At 42.0% G+C, this 19,310-nt stretch overlaps 1 protein-coding gene across 2 annotated transcripts in view; it reads right to left on the bottom strand.

Moving 5' to 3' along the window:
• Window positions 1-4,505: 4,505 nt before the first annotated feature.
• The window catches only part of KCMF1 (potassium channel modulatory factor 1), a 74,096-nt gene continuing 59,291 nt past the window's right edge, over window positions 4,506-19,310 (bottom strand). For both annotated transcript variants that reach the window (XM_047744836.1, XM_047744837.1), the window contains 4 exons: window positions 13,667-13,768; window positions 10,791-10,965; window positions 7,984-8,266; window positions 4,506-5,129 (listed from right to left, as the gene is read on the bottom strand). In XM_047744836.1, coding sequence (XP_047600792.1) covers window positions 4,868-5,129; window positions 7,984-8,266; window positions 10,791-10,965; window positions 13,667-13,768 — 822 coding nt within the window. In that variant the 3' untranslated portion in view covers window positions 4,506-4,867. The remainder of the gene's footprint in view (window positions 5,130-7,983; window positions 8,267-10,790; window positions 10,966-13,666; window positions 13,769-19,310) is intronic.

The following is a 19,310-nucleotide window of genomic DNA, read 5'->3' on the forward strand; positions in this document are numbered from 1 at the left end:
CCCCCCGCCAAATGGGTCTTTATTGGTGAAACTAGTGTCTTGTTAATTGTCATGAGAGTCTGTCATAGGCAAGATTAAAGGTATTCAAGTCTGGTCAGAATAGTGTATGAGACTAGGGTACAACCATGAAGTCTTCAGTCCCTAGAAACAGTGGCTGAGGCCTGCTTCCCAGTGACCTGGTCCACTTGCTGATTTAGGAGGTTTACAAAATCTTATCCTAGGAATATGGTTGCTTCCACCTCAAGTAAACCTTTTATGCGGGGTGTGGTCAGAACATCTTAAAGGAGAGCTGGGATTCCATCCAACTTACAGAAGAGGACATCCCATCTGTTTTGTGCCAGCTTTGCTATTAAATGCGGACTGATGTTTTTCTGTGTGCAGCAGAATTCTGAACATGCTCAAATCCGGCAGCAAGATTTAAAGCAGTAGCTCACACACCAGATCAGATTGGACACCTGACTTACCAAATCCAACAGGCTTGGTGACCCTGAGACACCCCCCAGCTGGGAAAGGGAGAAGGGCTCTTTTAGGAAATTGTTTCTGAAAAATTCTCTTGCGGGGAAATGTCTGTAAAAATCGCGAGTTGTCAATGATGCTTAGGCTTAGCCCAAAGCTCTGTACCCCCATAGAACTCAAAAAGTAGATAAGATCAGGAGTACAGTGCCCCTGGTTTATGGAGACAGAGCAGCCATCAAACCACAGGCTACATCCAACTGTCTACACAGGAAACAAAGTGAAGACCAGGTCCCTGGTGCTTTGTAAAGGATTACTAAAGGCCTCTTAGACTAGAATAGAGAAACTGCCAGGCTAGGCCTGAGGAAGGCAGCCCTTCGAGCGGTTTGTGCACATGGCCCAAGGGCCTTTCAAATCCCGATGCGCACTCAGTAGGGTCTGTGCACGAGCTGTATGCCAAGGAGCAGCCTCGGGGACACAAAATCATACTGCAGGGCTTCTTTTTGATTGAATGACCCTTTACCTGTTGCTGCACAGTTCAGCTGACTTTCTAAGACCTGCGGGCTTGCAGGGAGCACCCTACCGTGTAATTTGAGGACCCTGACTAGGGCATGACCCACCTGGTAACGGGGCCTCAAATGCCACGTGGGATTCATCTGGGCCCACATTGTGGAGAGTTCAGTCCTCTTTGAACATTTGAATGTTAACGAAGTTGAGGGAGTGGCCACGAACGTATCTGAGATGTGCTGTGGGGTTCCTTACATAAGGAACTCCCCAAGCTCATCTATTTTATTTCTAGAGCAAATATTCAAGCAGAGATAGGCTGAAAAATAGAACCAAAAGTTAATTTTTACCTATTACCGCACATGGAATGAAACTCGCGTGTGCCTCAGCAATTCTGCGAGCATAGACTTTGAAAACCCAAGATATTTCCTACGAACGTCGCTGCAGGCTTTCCTCCACAGGACGGATGCATTTGTTGAAGAGTTCTTAGTGCCAGCTCCTCTGATTCACTGTTCTCACGCAGTCCAGGCCCCACAGGGCCGTCCTCCCCAGATTAGCCTCCACTTACGTTAGACTTCTACTCAATCTTTTTCAGGGGCAGGGATCCCATTCAGAAGACCCTTTACCTCCAGCCACCTCCTTCTGCTACCCTTCCTCTCTATCACCTTTTATTTGCTTTAAATAGATAATGGGATGAATGTTTTGTTACTTCTCTTATGGTAATAAAGTATCTGCTATCCTAAGCTACATTTCTTTGGGGGGCCATAGGGAGAAGGGCCTTCTATTATATAACCTGAGTCCACTAAAAGGAAGAATTGACTATTCCTTAGTAACAAACCTAGGCTTCAATTCTATTAAATAAATAACAATACAAACTAAATACACGTCCACGTATCTCACTGTAGCCAACCACAGAAATGGAATCTTATGACTGCAGCTATGAAAGCATAGGTATTTCTACTTGATCAAAATAGCTGAAATATGAATGAAAAACAATCTGGGGAAGTAAGGAAGTAGATTCTACATCTCAAATTCCAAATTCCATTGTTCTCCATGATGAAATAGCCAGGAGTGTAATGTCTGTCGCTATCCTACACACAATGATGGTTTAGCAGGAATTTGGGATTCTTAAACACACTGTATCTTCTACTCCATAATTCACACAGAAATAAAAAGAAGTATAGTTTCCAACATTCTCCGTAGGTCTTCTTCTTCACTATCAATTTTTTTGGGTTCTCAATGAGTCATGACATTAAACTCCTGAACACCCTGAGCAGACAGACTTAAATTATATCCAACCAGGAAGTAGAGACAAGCACTACAGAAAGAACACTTCCAATTTATGCCCTAAATACTCAAAACTCAACAAAAACCCTGCAAAAATCAGGATCTGGTCCTTAGAAATTTGAGGGTGTAGTAGTAACAAACAATGGTATACTGAATTTTGTCCCCTCTGTATCTTAAAATCTTCGTAATTATTTTTATTCAATAAATCCAACAGCATGATGTTAATTCGGAAACTAAAGAAAAAGGACACAAGAATTTGAAGGGCTTAAATATATTTTTTATATTGATAGTCTGTGTCTTTCTAGCCTAAAATACATTATTATTGATTACATACAGGATGAGGTGAGGTATTTGTAAAGTATCTGGTAAAAAATAATTAATATACAGTATTCTACATGAGATGGAATCTTATGAACCTTTAGGTCTGCTGAAGTGTTCAACTGAACCTTTAGGTCTGCTGAAGTGTTCAACTGAACCTTTAGGTCTGCTGAAGTGTTCAGCTAAATTAAACTGCCCTGAATGGACTTACAGTTCTTACCTCAAACCATGTGAAAAAAGGAAGGATCTTAACATTTTCCCGGAACTTGTGCAGAAAAGGGAAAGCACATTATTGGCAATTCCTGTTTCTCACATCCAAAGCAATGCATTCACACAAAATCAGGACCTCCACGTTTCGCATAAAAAGGAAAAAAAAAATCTCTTGGATTAGAGATACAATACTATCCTTGAGTAATGGTTAGGCTAATTCACCAACAGCAAAGAAATTCAAGTGGTCAACAGTCTTGAAAATGCTTTATTGAAATGTGTGACTTATGTGCAGAAGATGTGTTTGAAAAGACCACAGCTTGAAAACTGGTTTTTGAAACGTCTCAACAACCAATTTTTGAAAAAAAAGAAAATCCCTACTGGACTTGACTTCTAGTATAACTAGAAGCCTGGTGTAAAATTTTCCTTGAAAACATTTTCTATCACAGAAACTAAAGAAAACAAAGCTATTATATTTGGAAGTTGTTGGAGTCTGAAGTTTCAGAGGAGGAGAAGCAACAGTTTTTAGACATGTGGGGTGACTTCTTTTTTGGTTACATTTGGACGAACATGGACTTCACAGTTCTTGGAAGAACACCGGAGGGTGTTCAAGTCTGTATGCTTGTCATGTTGGAGGAACGGAGAAACACAGATGGGAAAGGAAAAGGACGACAGGAGAAAGAGAGGAGACTTGAGAAAGGAGAACTGGAACAAGACATGATTAGGTTAAGTCTAGTTATAAATTTATCAGAAGCTGTGCGCACCTTTTTTAAAAGTCCTAAATTTACATTCCAAAAACTGCCCCCCAACCCCCAAACCCGCTGTCCCTGCCTTGGAGCTATTGAAAGTCTATGCACAAAAACTGAAACAGGAAATAAAAAATATCCCGGCCCCTCCGAAACCCAAAACAAACCCCAAAAAGCTGTACATTTTTTTTTTTTACACATAGGATTAATAATATAGGCATATAGGTGGCATGATTCAATTAAAAGGCTTTACTTTTTATGCCAGAAAAAAACCCAATAAATAAAAGGTGCTAGAGTTAGCATTAAGAATTTGGTTGTGATATACTGACAAAATCTGGGAAGGCAAATCCTCAAAGCTCCCCTGATCTGATCTGTCTCAGCAAACTATGAAGCAAGTACATAAATAACGCAAAATATGATTGAGAATGTGAGATTTTCAAAAACAAAGACAACATAATTCAGGTTAACTCTGTTGAACAGTGAATAAATGAAATTCATCTACACCTGAATAAAACATATTTAACAATTGAAAAAAATTGTCAACAACCACAACAAGTAAAAACTTTAAACACATATGAACAGGCTTTGTTTTGAGGGCACACGGACGCCCCGCAGCAGATTCCGACAGTCGCTTTACTGGTGTGTCTTCTACAGATGAGTTTAAAGAGACAGGTTGAGCTCCACACAGGTAGGATGACTAACAGGGCGACAGGACAGCCACACAAGGCAGAGTGCGACCCCTGGCTACGACCCCCAGACTCGGCTGCAGAGCTGGCTTTGTGCGTAGGAGGCACACAAGAAAGGTGACTCGGGCGGACATTATTCAAAAGCTACTTCGCCGCGTTAACTCTTCTGCCGCGTAACCATTGAATAATGCTCAGGAAAGCTTTGGGCTTTTTATGTTTGTTTAAGTTTTACTCCTTGTATTTAATTTTTTAAATAACAAGGTCACTAAAACTCATGCACGCTGCAAAAAACCTCATGCAGTAGTTAAGGTAAACCATCCAAGCAGTTTTTATTCATTAATATTCATAAATACACACAGCAGCTTCATTAGAGATTTCAATTTTCCTCTTCAGTTTGAATGTGGAGTATTAGGAGAGCCTTTTGCATGTCAAGGTACAGGAAGCAGAGATCACCCCTGCACTGCTACCTACATTTACCTGCTAGAAGTAAAAATTAGTTAAGTGGAAATGATTATCATATATATTTTCTCTCTTCCTTTGAATGTACACAATGTAACAAGAGTGACAGACCTGAAATTACAATCACCAAACAAACCCAAGATAGTTGTTGTCCACTTTCATTGGCAAATACAGCACAGAGGACATTGTCTGCGAATTGGGATGTCATCAAAGAGGAGGTGGTGGAGGCTCATTTCCTTTATTACTCTCTTTTAAATTTAGGTTTTCTAAAGCAACATCTAAAGGCATAATATCTACACAGCCCATAGCACCAAAATCTGCCATCTCCCCCCGTTCATCCTCGTCGGAGGACGAGCTCTCTTCGCGCACTAAAGTAGACAGAAGGAGCTCTTGGACAAACAGGCTGCGGTCTGCGCGCTCACTTTCCATGGACTGGCGCTCTGTTTCTGACATTTTAGGATCGTTCAACCTGCGGGAGTTAAAAAGAAAAGATCTTATTGGTAAAGTGGCAATGAACGATGGCAGGGTCAATTTCGACGATTTCTGATCCCGTGCAAGCTTTACAGGTGGCCAAACTCTGAAACCTACCGTTGGAACGCCTGGCTCTAAGCTGTCACCTTCATTATGCTGCGATGAATTCCCCATACTTGCAGCAATACTGTCACCCTTTGGATCCAAAGAAACTATCCCCCCGGGGCACCTGGGTGGCTCAGTTGGCTGAGCGGCTGCTTTTAGCTCGGGTTGTGATCCCGCAGTCCCAGGATCGAGTCCCACATCAGGCTCCCTGCTCTGCAAGGAGTCTGCTTTTCCCTCTGACCTCTCTCTTCTCACACTCTCTCTCCCAAATAAATAAATAAATAAAATCTTTAAAAAAAAAAGAAAAGAAAAGAAACTATCTCCCCACCAGGAGCTCCAAGGCAATACGAACAGGAACAGTACCTGGTCAAAGAGGCCAAAGATAAGGCCTGGGCTCTACATACATCATGTAATGGCTATGTAGCCAGAGACCAGGCTTTTTCTCTGGAAGCACTCTTGCCTTGAAGATTCATAATGCATGTTAATATATTTAAAGTTCTGAGAAGTTCAACAATAAATAAACTACTTCTGTTACTTAAGTTTTGCCCAAAATTCTTCATCAGGGAAAAAACTGAACATAAGGGGTACCTGGGTGGCTCAGTGGGTTAAGCCTCTGTCTTTGGCTCAGATCATGGTCCCAGGGTCCTGGGATCGAGCCCCACATTGGGCCTCTTTGCTTGCTTCCCCCCACAACCCTCTGCCTGCATTTCTGCCTACTTGTAATCTCTGTCAAGTAAATAAATAAAATCTTAAAAAAAAAACAACACTGGGGCACCTGGGTGGCTCAGTGGGTTAAAGCCTCTGCCTTCAGCTCTGGTCATGATCCTGGGGTCCTGGGATCGAGCCCCGCATCGGGCTCTCTGCTAAAGCAGGGAGCCTGCTTCTTCCTCTCTCTCTCTCTGCCTGCCTCTCTGCCTACTTGTGATCTCTCTCTGTCAATTAAATAAAATCTTTAAAAAAAAAAACAAAAACTGAACATAAATAATTATATATGTTCCTCAGAATAACATATCAAGTCCCAGAGAACATTTTTGGGAAATATTGCCTAAAATAGATCATATGAGTCATGATCAAATGATACAATGAAAGATGGGGAAGTAGTCTGCAGACTGCAAGGTAGTGCGCAATGTCCTGTACGAGATGACTGAGAGGACTCAAGAAGGTACAACCAGAATCGAAGGAAGGCAACTCAAAGGCTGCCCATCCCATGCCCTCGGAGTGGGGTGTCTGATACAGAGTAACTAGAGAGAGAAAAATCCCAAATCAAGTCCACTGAGTTTGGGGCTTAAAAAAAAAAAAAAGAATGGGTCAAGGGTGGGAAGATGTCTTTTCTGAAGACGTTCACTCCATCCACAGCTCTGTGAACTATCAGTGGAGACACATAGTTAGGTCTCCTGTCTGTGGGCAGTATCTGGCTCTGGCAAGTTGGTAGGTCCTTACAGGTAAGATTACATAGTAGCAGGGTAGCTCTGTGATTTATGTTGAAGCAACACTTTTGGTCATAACTCAGCATAGTTACTGACTTTGCAGACATAACCCAAAGGTATATTCCCCCACTTGACACTTCCTCCTTAGATCCATAACAATGATCATAATGGGAACCATTAACTGGGGCTTTATTATAAGCCAGATACTGAGACAGACCATACACACACTGAAATTTTGTTTCATCCTCAAAACATTCCTCCTTCTCAAGAGGCCAAACTCAGGGGCTACTGATGATAAAACTTAGGTTAAGAGAAGTTAAGTGACTTGCCTAAGGTCCAAACTAGTGAGTGGCAAACTGGGGCTCCATACAGAGGTCTGCAAACACTTTTTATTCTGCATCCACAATAGATTACTTACAACTATGCCACTGCACTAACAGAGATGTGAAAAGGTATAACATAAAATAAATACACAGAGAAATAATGCTGTCTTCTGCTATCTGTCTGGAGATAACTGATATATTACACTAATTTTCTCCTTCACTTCATAGTTTATACTTCATATTCCTCTCTGCTCCATTAAAGGCCCAGATAGGTCCAAGTTCCAAGTACCTGTTGAGCCTAAGTCTACTCATCACCGCTTCTTCTAAAATAAAATCCTTTATATTCTTAAAAGTGACATAAAATGCCGACAGAAAGGAACGTATTTGGTGACTAATGGTAGTTTTCAGAAGCAGGTAACTGTTCCATCCAGTAAAACCATCTACTGTGTGTACTATTTTTTATACCATGGTGAAGCGTTTTTTTAAAAACCACTTTTGTTTGTGGCAACTATAAGAATTTAAATCCTGCTTTTTTGGAAATTCTCAGAAAAAAACTGCTATGTTATGAAATCCTCTTTTGTACCTTTTAATATTTCACAGCTAAAATGGGCAATTAAAAAAAAGCATGGTTAATTATGACAATAAATGGACCTAATATGTCCCCAAAACGTAATGATATGGTGTTTTGGTTTTCAGTTTTTTCCTAGGTTTCAGTTTTATAGGCAATACGGGGGGAGAAATTCACATTAGATAATAATTTATTGTTGGAACGAGACCACAAACATTCCCACTTTCTCTAAAATAATCATTATTTTTCATATTCTTGGGGAAATCTGAATATGCAGTTTTGATCAGATTTGGGAGTTTTAAGGGTCTGATCAAAGGCCAAATCTCCAAGAACATATGTAAGGCACGAAAGATAAAAGATCACTGCAGACTGTGTGGTGCTTAATGAAACATTACTTCTCAAACGAAGTTGTACTGACAAATGAAATACCTTGTTAAAAGAAACTGGGAATTCTGGATAGTTTGCTGACTGCTTTCTGTGTTAGCCGTGTTGGTTGTTGCCGTGGATTGTGTGATTGTAGTGGTGACACTGCTCGTGTTAGTACGCCGGGTTGCGTTGCGTGCGGTCTCCAGCTGTTGCCGCGCTGCCTGGGCATGCTGCCGTTCCAGCTGCAGCTGCATCTGCAGTTGTTGTAACTGAGAGGCGGAAGGGCCGGAAGAATTAAGCTGTCCTCCTGCAGAACGTCTCACTCCTGATAACTGAGATAAAAGCTCTGCCAATGGAAATGAAAGTGATTAATGTCTCCTTAAAATAATGTGGAAAACAAAACACTAAAGATCACTCTCTCAGAGGAACATGGAAATGACTGTCAATAGGCAGGTATCCACGGCAACATAAAGTTTCAGTAGAGCTCAATACCTTTTGTTTTTGTTTATTTTTTAAAGTAATCTCTATACCCGACGTGGGGCTCGACCTCACAGCCCTGAGATCAAGAGATGCAAGCTCTACCAACTGAGCGAGCCGGGTGCCCCGCAGTATCTTTCAGAACGCCTCCCAGAGGTAGGAGCTGTTGTGTATGGGGAATGCAAATACAACTAGCCCACATACAACTATTTTTGTCTTAAGTAAAACATAACAGGTTGTTGCTTAATGGACTAACTTAGTTACACTTTCTCTCAGTATTCAGTAAATTAAAGTGATCATCTACCAGTGCAATTACAATATAAATCCTCTCAACACAAGCTCCCTGAAAGCAGGGATCGAGTCTACCATTTCTGGTACTCCCAACCCTTGGAACAGTGCCTGACACACGGTCGGCCTCTAACATTCATGCAATTGAATGAAGGTCAGAACTGTATCCAAGAGGCCTGGATCATTTCTATCCATGACCCCTTGCACCACTCGCCTCTGCCTTCTCTCGTTTCAGAGTACCAGCGCACCACTGCAGTGAGTAGCACTGGCGATGCCCAGTGAGGCGGACTGCCTCCTGACTGTACTAGCTTAGTTAGTGGCCTGCCACAATCCAGATTCTTGTTTCAGTAAGGCTATTCTCATCAAGGGCAATGTGGACCTCTGCCCCTGAGTTCTCATTCTAAATCAAGTGCAGGAATTGCCTTGTTGCGCGTGGGCGTGTGTGTGTGTGTGTGTGTGTGTGTGTGTGTGTGTTCTGGAGAGGGGAGGTTCTCCCTAGCTTACATGGGATCGACGACTGCCGCACAGACATTCCCTGGATGGCAAATGCTCTCCATCATTACAACTCATTAACAGGCTTCATCTCTGTTTTTTCTTGCTCACTGTTGTTTTATCCCAAGGGTTCTTACATCATTCTTTCATAGAGTCCAGCACTAAAATAAACTGATTTTCACTGACAGAGAAAACCGAATGGACAGAATTTCTTACTTTTGAATTCTGCTTCTAGAAATTAACTTTTAGAGCCTGCTACCAGGAACAGCAGGTGAATATTCCCTTTGGATGAAGAAGTATTTTTTAAAATTCCCAAAGCTCAGTTTACAGGGCTTACTGCATGTGCGAATGCCCACAGCACATTCAGAATTCAGATTTTCTATCTGTACATCTGTACATTTTTCAGAACACTTTATGAGTAAAACTGTCCCTAGCTGCCATTAGATTTATACCCACCAGTGTTTCAGGGTGTCCGGCAAGGTGCGTCACAATTTCCAGATACATATTCCACCACGTGCACCCATTTCAGTACTTGTGCAGGCTTGCAGGGTCTTACTGCCTGTCTGTCCTTGCTGTGTCTTACAGTCTCAGGCTACCGTGATTTCTGACCTTGTATTTTGACTCCCAACCCCTCTGCTCTGCTGCTGTCTTCCCACGTTGGCCATGTATTAGACCCGATGGACTTGGCTATGAACTACATGTTCAAATGTTGTTTTTTTAAATAAGATTTTTCTAAGCTACTAACATGTACTTTTCAGTATGTTCCCTAAGAATATAGTTCTCAAATCAAGGCCAAGAACAGAGAAACTCCTACTTTACTTTCTTCTATGAGAAGAGCTTAATTCTTTAGTCGTGTCAATTAGTCTTATTATCTGTGTGCTTGTGGAGGTTGAACCATGGGATTCTGGTGGTCTTTCAACTCTGAAATCTTTTATCACTTTCTTGGGTTTCAACAGAGGCCACAAACAGAACCATTTCTTACTATCTTCTGCTCTATGTACTTAAGGAAATGCCAGAATATTATGAACTACTTTACACTGTCTACTTTTACAGTATTTTACAATTCTAAGATTTATGGGCGCCTGGGTGACTCAGTCATTAGGCATCTGCTTTGGCTCGGGTCATGATCCCAGTGTCCTGGGACTGAGCCCCGCATCGGGCTCTTTGCACAGTGGGAAGCCTGCTTTTCCCTCTCCCACTCACCGTGCCTGCATTCCCTCTCTCGCTGTATCCCTTTCTGTCAAATAAATAAATAAAATCTTTAAAAAAAAAAAAAAGAGGGGACTTTTGCAAAGGAATACAGGAGCATAATGAGAAATTAAAAACACAAATTCCAGGGGCACCTGGGTGGCTCAGTGGGTTAAGTAACTGCCTTCAGCTCAGGTCATGATCCCAGGGTCCTGGGACTGAGCGCTGCATTGGGCTCCCTGCCCAGTGGGGAGCCTGCTTCCCCCTCTCCCTCTGCTGCTCTGCCTGCTTATGTCTCTCGCTCTGTCAAATAAATAAATAAAATCCAAAAAGAACCCCCAAAGCCCACAAATTCCAACAAAAACTTTTAAAGCGAGGCCCCTCCCATAAAGGCCGTTTTCTTTATGAACGTGCAACTAACTTACCAGCTATAGGATCCATGGCTTCCCTATTGCTTGGAGAATATGAACTCTGAGAAGAAGAAAGTCCACCAGTAGAACTGCTAGTAAAGTGCATGTTTGATCTACGAGCACGAGGACCTCCTAATCCCCGGCCAGGGTGAAACATTCTACGTACATGTCGAACACCACTCGATTCATCATAACTCCAAAGTTAAGAAAAGAACCCAAATGTTTCACAGAAAGAAAAAAAAAATCACTTGAGCCTTTGCTAGATAGATATGCAGATTTCCTAAATTGTAAACATTTAAAAACAGCACATTTAATTTAGAATGCAGATGTCACAACCATATCTATGAGGGCTATTAACTCTAAAAAAAGACTCTCAAATAGAAAGCAATGAGTGAGTGTGGATATATTGTATGTGTGTGTATGTTTTTGAAGGCGAAAAAGGTTTTCCAGGCAAGAAGAAATTTCTTCCTAGGCTCCAGCTACAATAACCAGATAGGGCGAAACCAGGTGAGGCATCTCCTTACCCTGACCTCAGTACTGAATTTCATATATGTTCACATGGAAGTAACCAGAATTAAGAGGCGTCAATTTTAATACCCGAGGAGAGTTGTGCTAATCAGATCTCAGTTATCATCTATAATGAGAAAGGAACAGCAGGAATAATTTAAATTCAGGAGTAAAAGACTCCTTTTGGTTACTAGTTTTAATCTGTCCCCCACTCCTGCAAAACAGAAAATTGGAGTTGATTTTCTTGCAGAAGTGGACATAGAGTAATACCAAAGTTCTCAACAAGTCCCACTGCCAGCAGCCTCCCGCCCCCCAGTCTTCTGCAGCTGACTCAAACTAAAGAACGTCCCGAAGAGCACACGGCCACCCAAACTCATGAAGACAATCTTGTGTTTCCACGCTGGCAGACGTGTGGGAAAAGACAGCTCTCATCGTAAGACTTTTCTTTCAAAGCAGCACACAGAACATCTGTATCGTGCAGAGTAACGTTCTGCTGGCTTCCCATTCTTCAGCTGATGATTGTGGAGTCACTGAGGGACAGGTTGAGCGGCTCCAGGAAGCCCTCAGGGGCCATGGGAATGTGCACTGTCTCACCATGGTATTCAGGACTAGGGCTCGGGTTCTACAAAAGTGATGTTATGATCACTGTATTTTGTCCTTTAAAAGCATCAGGGTGTAAAAAGTACACTTTAGGAAGAGTTCCATCAAAACAGTCGAAAAGAAAAAAGCTCTGGTGCTTATGAGGCTTGAAGAGAAGCTGCGCCTTCATGACAAATAAAGTCACTCCACAGCAGCACTTGAAGTACCTGAAAAATCAGTATATTTCCAGGATAACTGCAATGTCAACATTCTGTTTTCCAGAACCTCATGGTAATACTCATTAGGAATCTAAAATGTAACATACGCCTTCTCTTATTCTTATATTTTGCATAATTTAATCTCTTGATAACCACAGATTCTTGTAAAAATTGCACAAAAATGAATGTAGGTGATGTGAGACATTCTACTGAATGGAAACCAATTTCACTAGAAGCCCCTGAACTTGCTGAAAAAGCTCAGGATAAAAAAAAGTTCAGGGTAACAGCTTATTTGCCTAGCTTCTTCATGAAGATAGAGTGAAACAGCAATCAAGCATAACCCTCTGGGTATTGTTACAAGATTCTTTTATGTAAAATGTAAAGTGAAGTGACTCAAAGACTTAAGTATTCTTGGCCCATCTGGGTTTTCTTATTCTCTTAAAAAGAAAAAAAAAAAAACAAAACCCACCACCAACACACCACACGGTTTCTTCATTATGCTTTCAGTGTCCTTGGCACTTAGGAGAGAGGAAAAGTGGTTTCCTCTGTTCAGTGAGTACTAGCTAGCCCCTTGATTGGCTCAGGTCTGGCCGACATTCTAATTTCTTAGGCTGGTTCCATGTCTTTATCTTTCCATTAGTTTTCTCATCTTCCCCTAACTCTAAGGGACCATATTTCTAATTAGAAAATTAGGAACTGTAAGGACAGGATGGGAGCTATGGAATGAGAAAACCATTAAACCAGTTTCTTCCTCAATAGGACTAAGGTTGAATTATGATTGCTGGGAGGCAATCAAAGGAATCAGAATGAAGTCTGGCAAAGAGAAAAGTTGTGATTAGCTTTTGAATTGTTTCAAACTGCAATGAACACTGAAACCTTTACATGAAAACAGATCCCTAAGTTAATAGATAATAATCATAGAAAAATAATTCAGAACTTGAAACAAGAAGCACAGAATGTACAATCTTAATTACTCTGGTAGGCCATTCATCTCTTGGATTACAGGGAACATCACCAGCAACGGCTGAGATAGATTTGCAAAGGGGAGGCAGGAAGAAAAGTGGGCAAGGACTTTGGAGCTGGCCGTGACCTTATGCTGTCCTACTCGGAGACTGGGTGGGGAATGGCGGTCTCTGGAGAAGGGGACTCCAAAAGGGAAAGCAGCTCCAGCATGCACCCCTGCTCATCATACTACTGGTAACAGGATAAGGCAACAGAGGATGTGGAGGGGAAGCAAATAAATTCTCTTTATATTTACTTAGATTCTCATCTGGCTTAGAATTTTCCTCTTTTGTATGAAAACACCCTGCTGAAAACTTAAACCCAGTTAAACGGTCTTAAAAACAATCTGCCTGTAATGAAGTAAAGATGATGAGCAACTTTCAGTTAATAAGCACTGCTCAAGTGACAGTCACAGCACACAACAAGACAAGTAAACTGCATCTCAACACTGAGTCACTTTTAGGAAAGGTCAAATTAACATAATTCAGAGGTTACTTTTTCTCTTCAGGGATACTGTCCTTAAAAACAACCAAAACAACAAACATTACAAACAACTGTATCCCCTCTTGCCTCTTAAAAGGATATTAAGTCTCTAGGGGCTCTGTGTTCAAGCGTAAGATGAGCTGCAAAGTCATCCGTGACATGATTGGGATCGCCTCCAGGTAATGCTGCACATATTGGACAAATCTGAAATAAAAGAAAAGAAAGCAGATTTAATAGACGAATATTGATCAGACATCTTTCTGGATGAATATTTTACTAAATCTGAGTTTCAACCAGGCACAAACACAGTAGAGACCGTGAACTCGTCAGAAGCATCGGAGGCCTATGGACTACAGTCCATCCCCGCTGGTCCTTCAACTCAAACAGACCACCTCTCAGGGTCAGACATAACAGTTCTCAACAAACAGCTTAAACATGAGCTCTGGCAAAGCCTTCTAACAGCCTGGCCAATGCATTTGCATGGTCTAGTAAAATAGTGTCCATAAAAAATTTTAAGATGTTAAAAAAAATTAAGATGTGCTATTTAGTGCACATTGTCATCTGCCTAAGTCTGGTCTTGAATGGTAAAGACTGAGACATACGTGTCCCCAAAGTAAGCTAGATTGGAGGACCAATCTCCAAACGTGACAGCAAAGCTCTTATTAAAACACAACTACACAAACTCAAATATCAAGACAATATTTACTGCTAACAAGCAAATGTGCTCTATACATTCATGAACAGGATTTCCAAGGGAAAATGGGGGTGTAACAAAAGGCCAAGGATTGGAAGACCAACTTCCTGTGAGCCTTGAAGCAAAGGACAGGACAAAGGAGGGATAAAATGGTGTATACAGAGGCAGAGCTCAAGGGAGACTTGACAGGTTGGGAATACTGTTTTTGAAACAGCAGCTTTAAGGGAAGTGGTGAAATAAGGAGAAGAGGGGAAGGACTGAAAGAACGAGGCACTTTCAGAGGAAAGGCCCTTTCTCTTCTAGAAATCCAAGTGGGCAGATGATGTTCTAAGAGTGGCAGCCAAGCCTTGGGTTATGAAGAACTTTAGAGAACAGAGCCAAGAAGACAGATCTGAATCAAAGGAGCACAACCAAAGGAAGCCCCAGGAAATGTACAGGTTTTTAGGCTTGTGTCTCTCTAGGGACGAAAGAGCTGAGGATGGGATGTAATTCATCTTGCCAATACAAGTGTTCTGAACCTCAATTATTTCCCCTGGAGTAAAATTCAGGCACTCACTTGACCTTGCTGCCTGCTCGTGGCAGAGGGGAAGATGAGAGTAGCGCTGGAGATGAGGAGGCATGGGCAAGGTGAGAACTGGAAGGCCCACCCTGGGATACGGAAGGGAAAACTGACCGCAAGAGCCTATAAGCCAACACAAATCCCCGTCCTCTCTGGACCAGAAAGCAGGAGTCCCTGAGAGTCTGACTCTGGTTTGATCCCTGTTCCTCTTATGCCCAGTCAGCTGTCCTGATTCCATCTGCCTCAGGAGTCTGAGACATATCCTCAAGAAAACCTAAAGATGCTCATGAGAAGTAACATTTAGGTTTAGGCAGGACAGTGAGAAAGAGGTAGATGGACATGTGTGTGCCTTTCTTAGAAGATGCCAGAAAGGTGGTCAGACTTTCCTCTGTCAGAGAGAAAAGCAACTGTAACTGTTCATTAGTCTACCACTTCCCAACTCTATTTCCTAGGAATTCAGGTTTTATCCTGTGCTGTGACATTGCAAGGCAGTGTCTGGAACACTTATTTTTTGTGTGTTTCTGTCTCGCCTGGCTGGATAGTCAATAGTTTTTGAGAAATGCAAGATAGTGTGATTTGTTTCTCGTTTGGGAACGGTGACCACACTTACTTTACAAAAAGACCAACAGGTTTGGAGAAGCAGAAACCACCACCAGTTATTTAAAAATCAAACAAATAAGCCAGTTTAGATATTTTTGCAACACTTAACAGGTACTGGACTATGTACGGTTTTATTACAACCCCACAGACTGCAACTCTAAGATCTTTATCCAAAGAAAGTAATAACCATTAAGAGGAAAAGCCACGTTCCTTCTAAGATATTTCCTTTAGGCTGACCTTTGGATAAGATCTATGTACAACTTCAACTGCACAAAGATCGCCATATAAGTTTCAGTACGTTGAAGACACACGCAAATGTTCTTAGATAAGAAAAGCCTCCTTGAGGATTTGCATTCCTGGAAGGAAGACGGGACGGGAAAGTACAGATACCAAGCATACTAAGAATGCCCTGAACAGGATCGATAGTCTCCTATGAACTAGAAAAGCATCTTTGAGATTAGGATGTGGAATACTGTTTAGTTTTGTGTGTATCTTTACTTCCACATGGTAATACCTAATACCTCTGTAAGACAGGAAAATTCCACAAAAAGGATAAGCTTTATCCTAAACTCTAAAACTCCTTATCTTAAACTCTAAAATTATGAGTTCGTCAACATTAATATTTATCGTACTCCTACTGCCACATAACACAGTAACATCTAGTACTTGAACAAGAAAATTCCATGTAACACATGAGCTTAACGTATGACAACTTGCCAACATTCAGGCACACTGAATTGGCATAACTCAGTATTTCCTGAAATTGGCTGAGTATATAAATTCATCTGAAGCATTTGTTAAAAACACAGTTCCCTAGGCCCATGCCTGAAAACTGATTCTAGGAGATTTGAAAATCTATGTTTTTGACAAAGGTCCCAATTATCTTATAATTAGATCAATTTGGCAAATACAGATCGAATGTACAATGGTACTGAAAAGTAAGAAATATTTACCCTGTGGAACAAAAGACGATATGCTGCTTTACTTACTATCACCTTGCTCAGATTTTTTTTTTTTTTAAAGATTTTATTTATTTATTTGACAGAGAGATAGCACAAGTAAGCAGAGCAGCAGGCAGAGGGAGAGAGAGAGAGACGCAAGCTCTCTGCTAAGCAGGGAGCCCAATGCGGGACTTGATCCTGGGACTCCAGGATCATGACCTGAGCCGAAGACAGCTGCTTAACCAACAGAGCTACCCACGTGCCCCACCTTGCTCAAATTTTTAATCACAAATGTCCTTGCTATTTATTTGCAGTCTTGTCTTTGCTATTGTTCGAGTCTTTGTCTTCTGCTTCATCTCACTACTAAAGCTTCCCCCATCAGTCCTGCTTTTTATGTGCAGCCCTCTGGAAGCTTCCATCAATGTACTGAGATGAAATCCCATGCCAAAACCATAATGGAGTTTCCAATTTTCCACGTGGCCCCAGTGCATGATTGCCAGCAAGCAACCAGTCAGCGTGGGGAGAGAGAAACTTAGGCAGGCTCTGCACTAAGGGCAGTGCCTGACGTGAGGCTCCGTCTCACAGCCCCAAGATCAAGACCTGAGCTGAAACCAGGAGTCAGATGCTTAACTGACTGAGCCACCCAGGTGCCCTGGCCAGCATGGATTCTTAACACCGGTGGTCACCAACGTCCAGCCCACAGCCTCAGAAGCCATTATTTCATACACACCAGCTCAGTACTACATTTATAGAACATTTTCCCCTGTGACAGGTTATATCTATTAAAAAAAAATCTAAAATCAGCATGCTTCGTCTTTGTTTTTAAACAGGTACTCCACACATTGTTCCCCATACAATCGCCAACTAGTCTGAAGCAAGTGCACATTCCCTGCGGCCTCTTTCTTGAGCTCATACACTCACGTGGAGGGCTTCTCTCTCTGGCAGCGGCACAGCACTTCAAAAACAACAGATGTGGTAAGCGCTTCTCCCTTTTTCTTTTTTTGGGGGGATAGGTCTCATAACAAGTTTCTTGCCTGCTCTGTTCACTACTACAGAAAAATGCATTTAAGGGCACCCAGGTGGCTTAGCTGGTTGAGCAGCTGCCTTTGGCTCAGGTCATGATCCTGGAGTCCCAGGATCAAGTCCCTCATTGGGCTCCCTGCTCCGCAGGGAGCCTGCTTCTCCCTCTGACCGTCCCCCCTCTCAGGCTTTCTCGCTCTCTCAAATAAATAAATAAAATCCTAAAAAAGAAAAAAGAAAAAGGCATTTAAAAAACCGGCCTCTCTGCCCCACATACCACATGGCTTCATCTGAAGTTAGACTGCAGCACCACAGCAAGATGGGTCTCGCACCAAAACCATTCAGCAGATGCTGGGGAGGAGTTAGACCGGTTCTCTACCGTGAGGCTGACCTACCTGGAAGCATCGTCCTCCCAGACCACTTGAAACTGCCCTTGAACTCAGATTCTGGGACAAGACGCTTCTTGTTAACAGCAAACACTTTAAGGGAAGTAACTACCTTGCCAATTGGTATTTCTCAACTAGGATTCTGGATCACAAACTTGATAAACTCATTTATTTCTTTTATCTGACTAATTTTAGCTCCACGAAAAACACTTTCTTTTGAGTATTTGTTCAAGAGCTGTGATTTCAGTCGCTTAACCTGGGCTGAAGGTTAAGGCTGATCCTGGGGGTCCCAGGATGGAGCCCCTATTCGATTCGGGCTCTCTGCTCAGTGGGGAGCCTGCTTTCTCCTCTGCCTGCCACTCCCCCTGCTTATACTCCCTCTATCTGTCAAATAAATAAATAAATAAACCTTAAAAAAAAAAAGCGGTAGTTTCCCTTTATCATCTTCTATCATTACTTTCTGGCAACAGCGGATGTTTGATGCATCATTTCTCTGGCAACCGTGATCTTATTATGGTAGCACAGCTTCTTTGTCATTTCTTTTTGGGCCCTTTTTTGGATTCATTTTCATCCACACAATCATCCTGAATAGGCTCATCCTGTCTCAAAAGAACTACAGAATCACTCATATTCTACCATCCTTCCACTCCCAAATAACAGCCCACGTGTGTGGCATGATGATGGAGAAAGTAATGTTATTCCTCTGTACAAATGCCAAACCTTCCCTTGACTGTCCACCAACCCAAGTGGACAAATGTTCTGGTTTAAACGGTTCTCTATTATCTGGCCTCGCTCAGCTGATTCCATTTTATTTCCCACTATTTTCCACAACATTATATGCCTTACCATCCCTTCTACTTCCTACATTTCTTTCTCAACACCCCATCTTAGTTCGTGCTGTCTCTTCCCTCTGAATAATGCCTTTCTTTCCCATTCTGTCCACTTTTTGAAATCATATCCATTTTTCAAAGCCTATGTAAAGTCACAAAGCCCTCTGACTTATTCTGTGTTTTTCTCCAGTTTTGTCAAATCAGCTAGTTTGGTCTTAAGATGTGCCATAAAGGGGCATCTGGGTGGCTCAGTAGGTTAAGCCTCTGCTTTCAGCTCAGGCATGAATCTCAGGGTCCTGGGATTGAGCCCTGAATCGGGCTCTCTGCTCAGCAGGGAGCCTGCTTCCCCCGCTCTCTCTGCCTGCCTCTCTGCCTACTTGTGATCTCTCCCTCTGTGTCAAATAAATAAATAAAATCTTAAAAAAAAAAAATGTGCCATAAAGTTTTGTGTGGGGTGAGGCCCTATTTTAAGGTTGTTATGGTAACAGCCATTGTGCCTTACTCCACGATTTAGGTACTTCAGGAAGCGGTATTTCACACTTTACATATTAAATGTAATGCTTTTGGTTAATACTTGGAGAGACATATTCAGAGTCATGAATATTAGTCTTGAGAAAGGCCAGTAAAGATCTCCCTTTCCAAGCTGTCCTTAGTAACTGACCCAGGAATGATCTAAAACAGACTTTCTTCTGACATTATCCTTCTGAAGGCAAAGA

This window comes from Lutra lutra, chromosome 9 (genome assembly GCF_902655055.1).
Source record: "Lutra lutra chromosome 9, mLutLut1.2, whole genome shotgun sequence".
Lineage (NCBI taxonomy): Eukaryota > Metazoa > Chordata > Mammalia > Carnivora > Mustelidae > Lutra > Lutra lutra.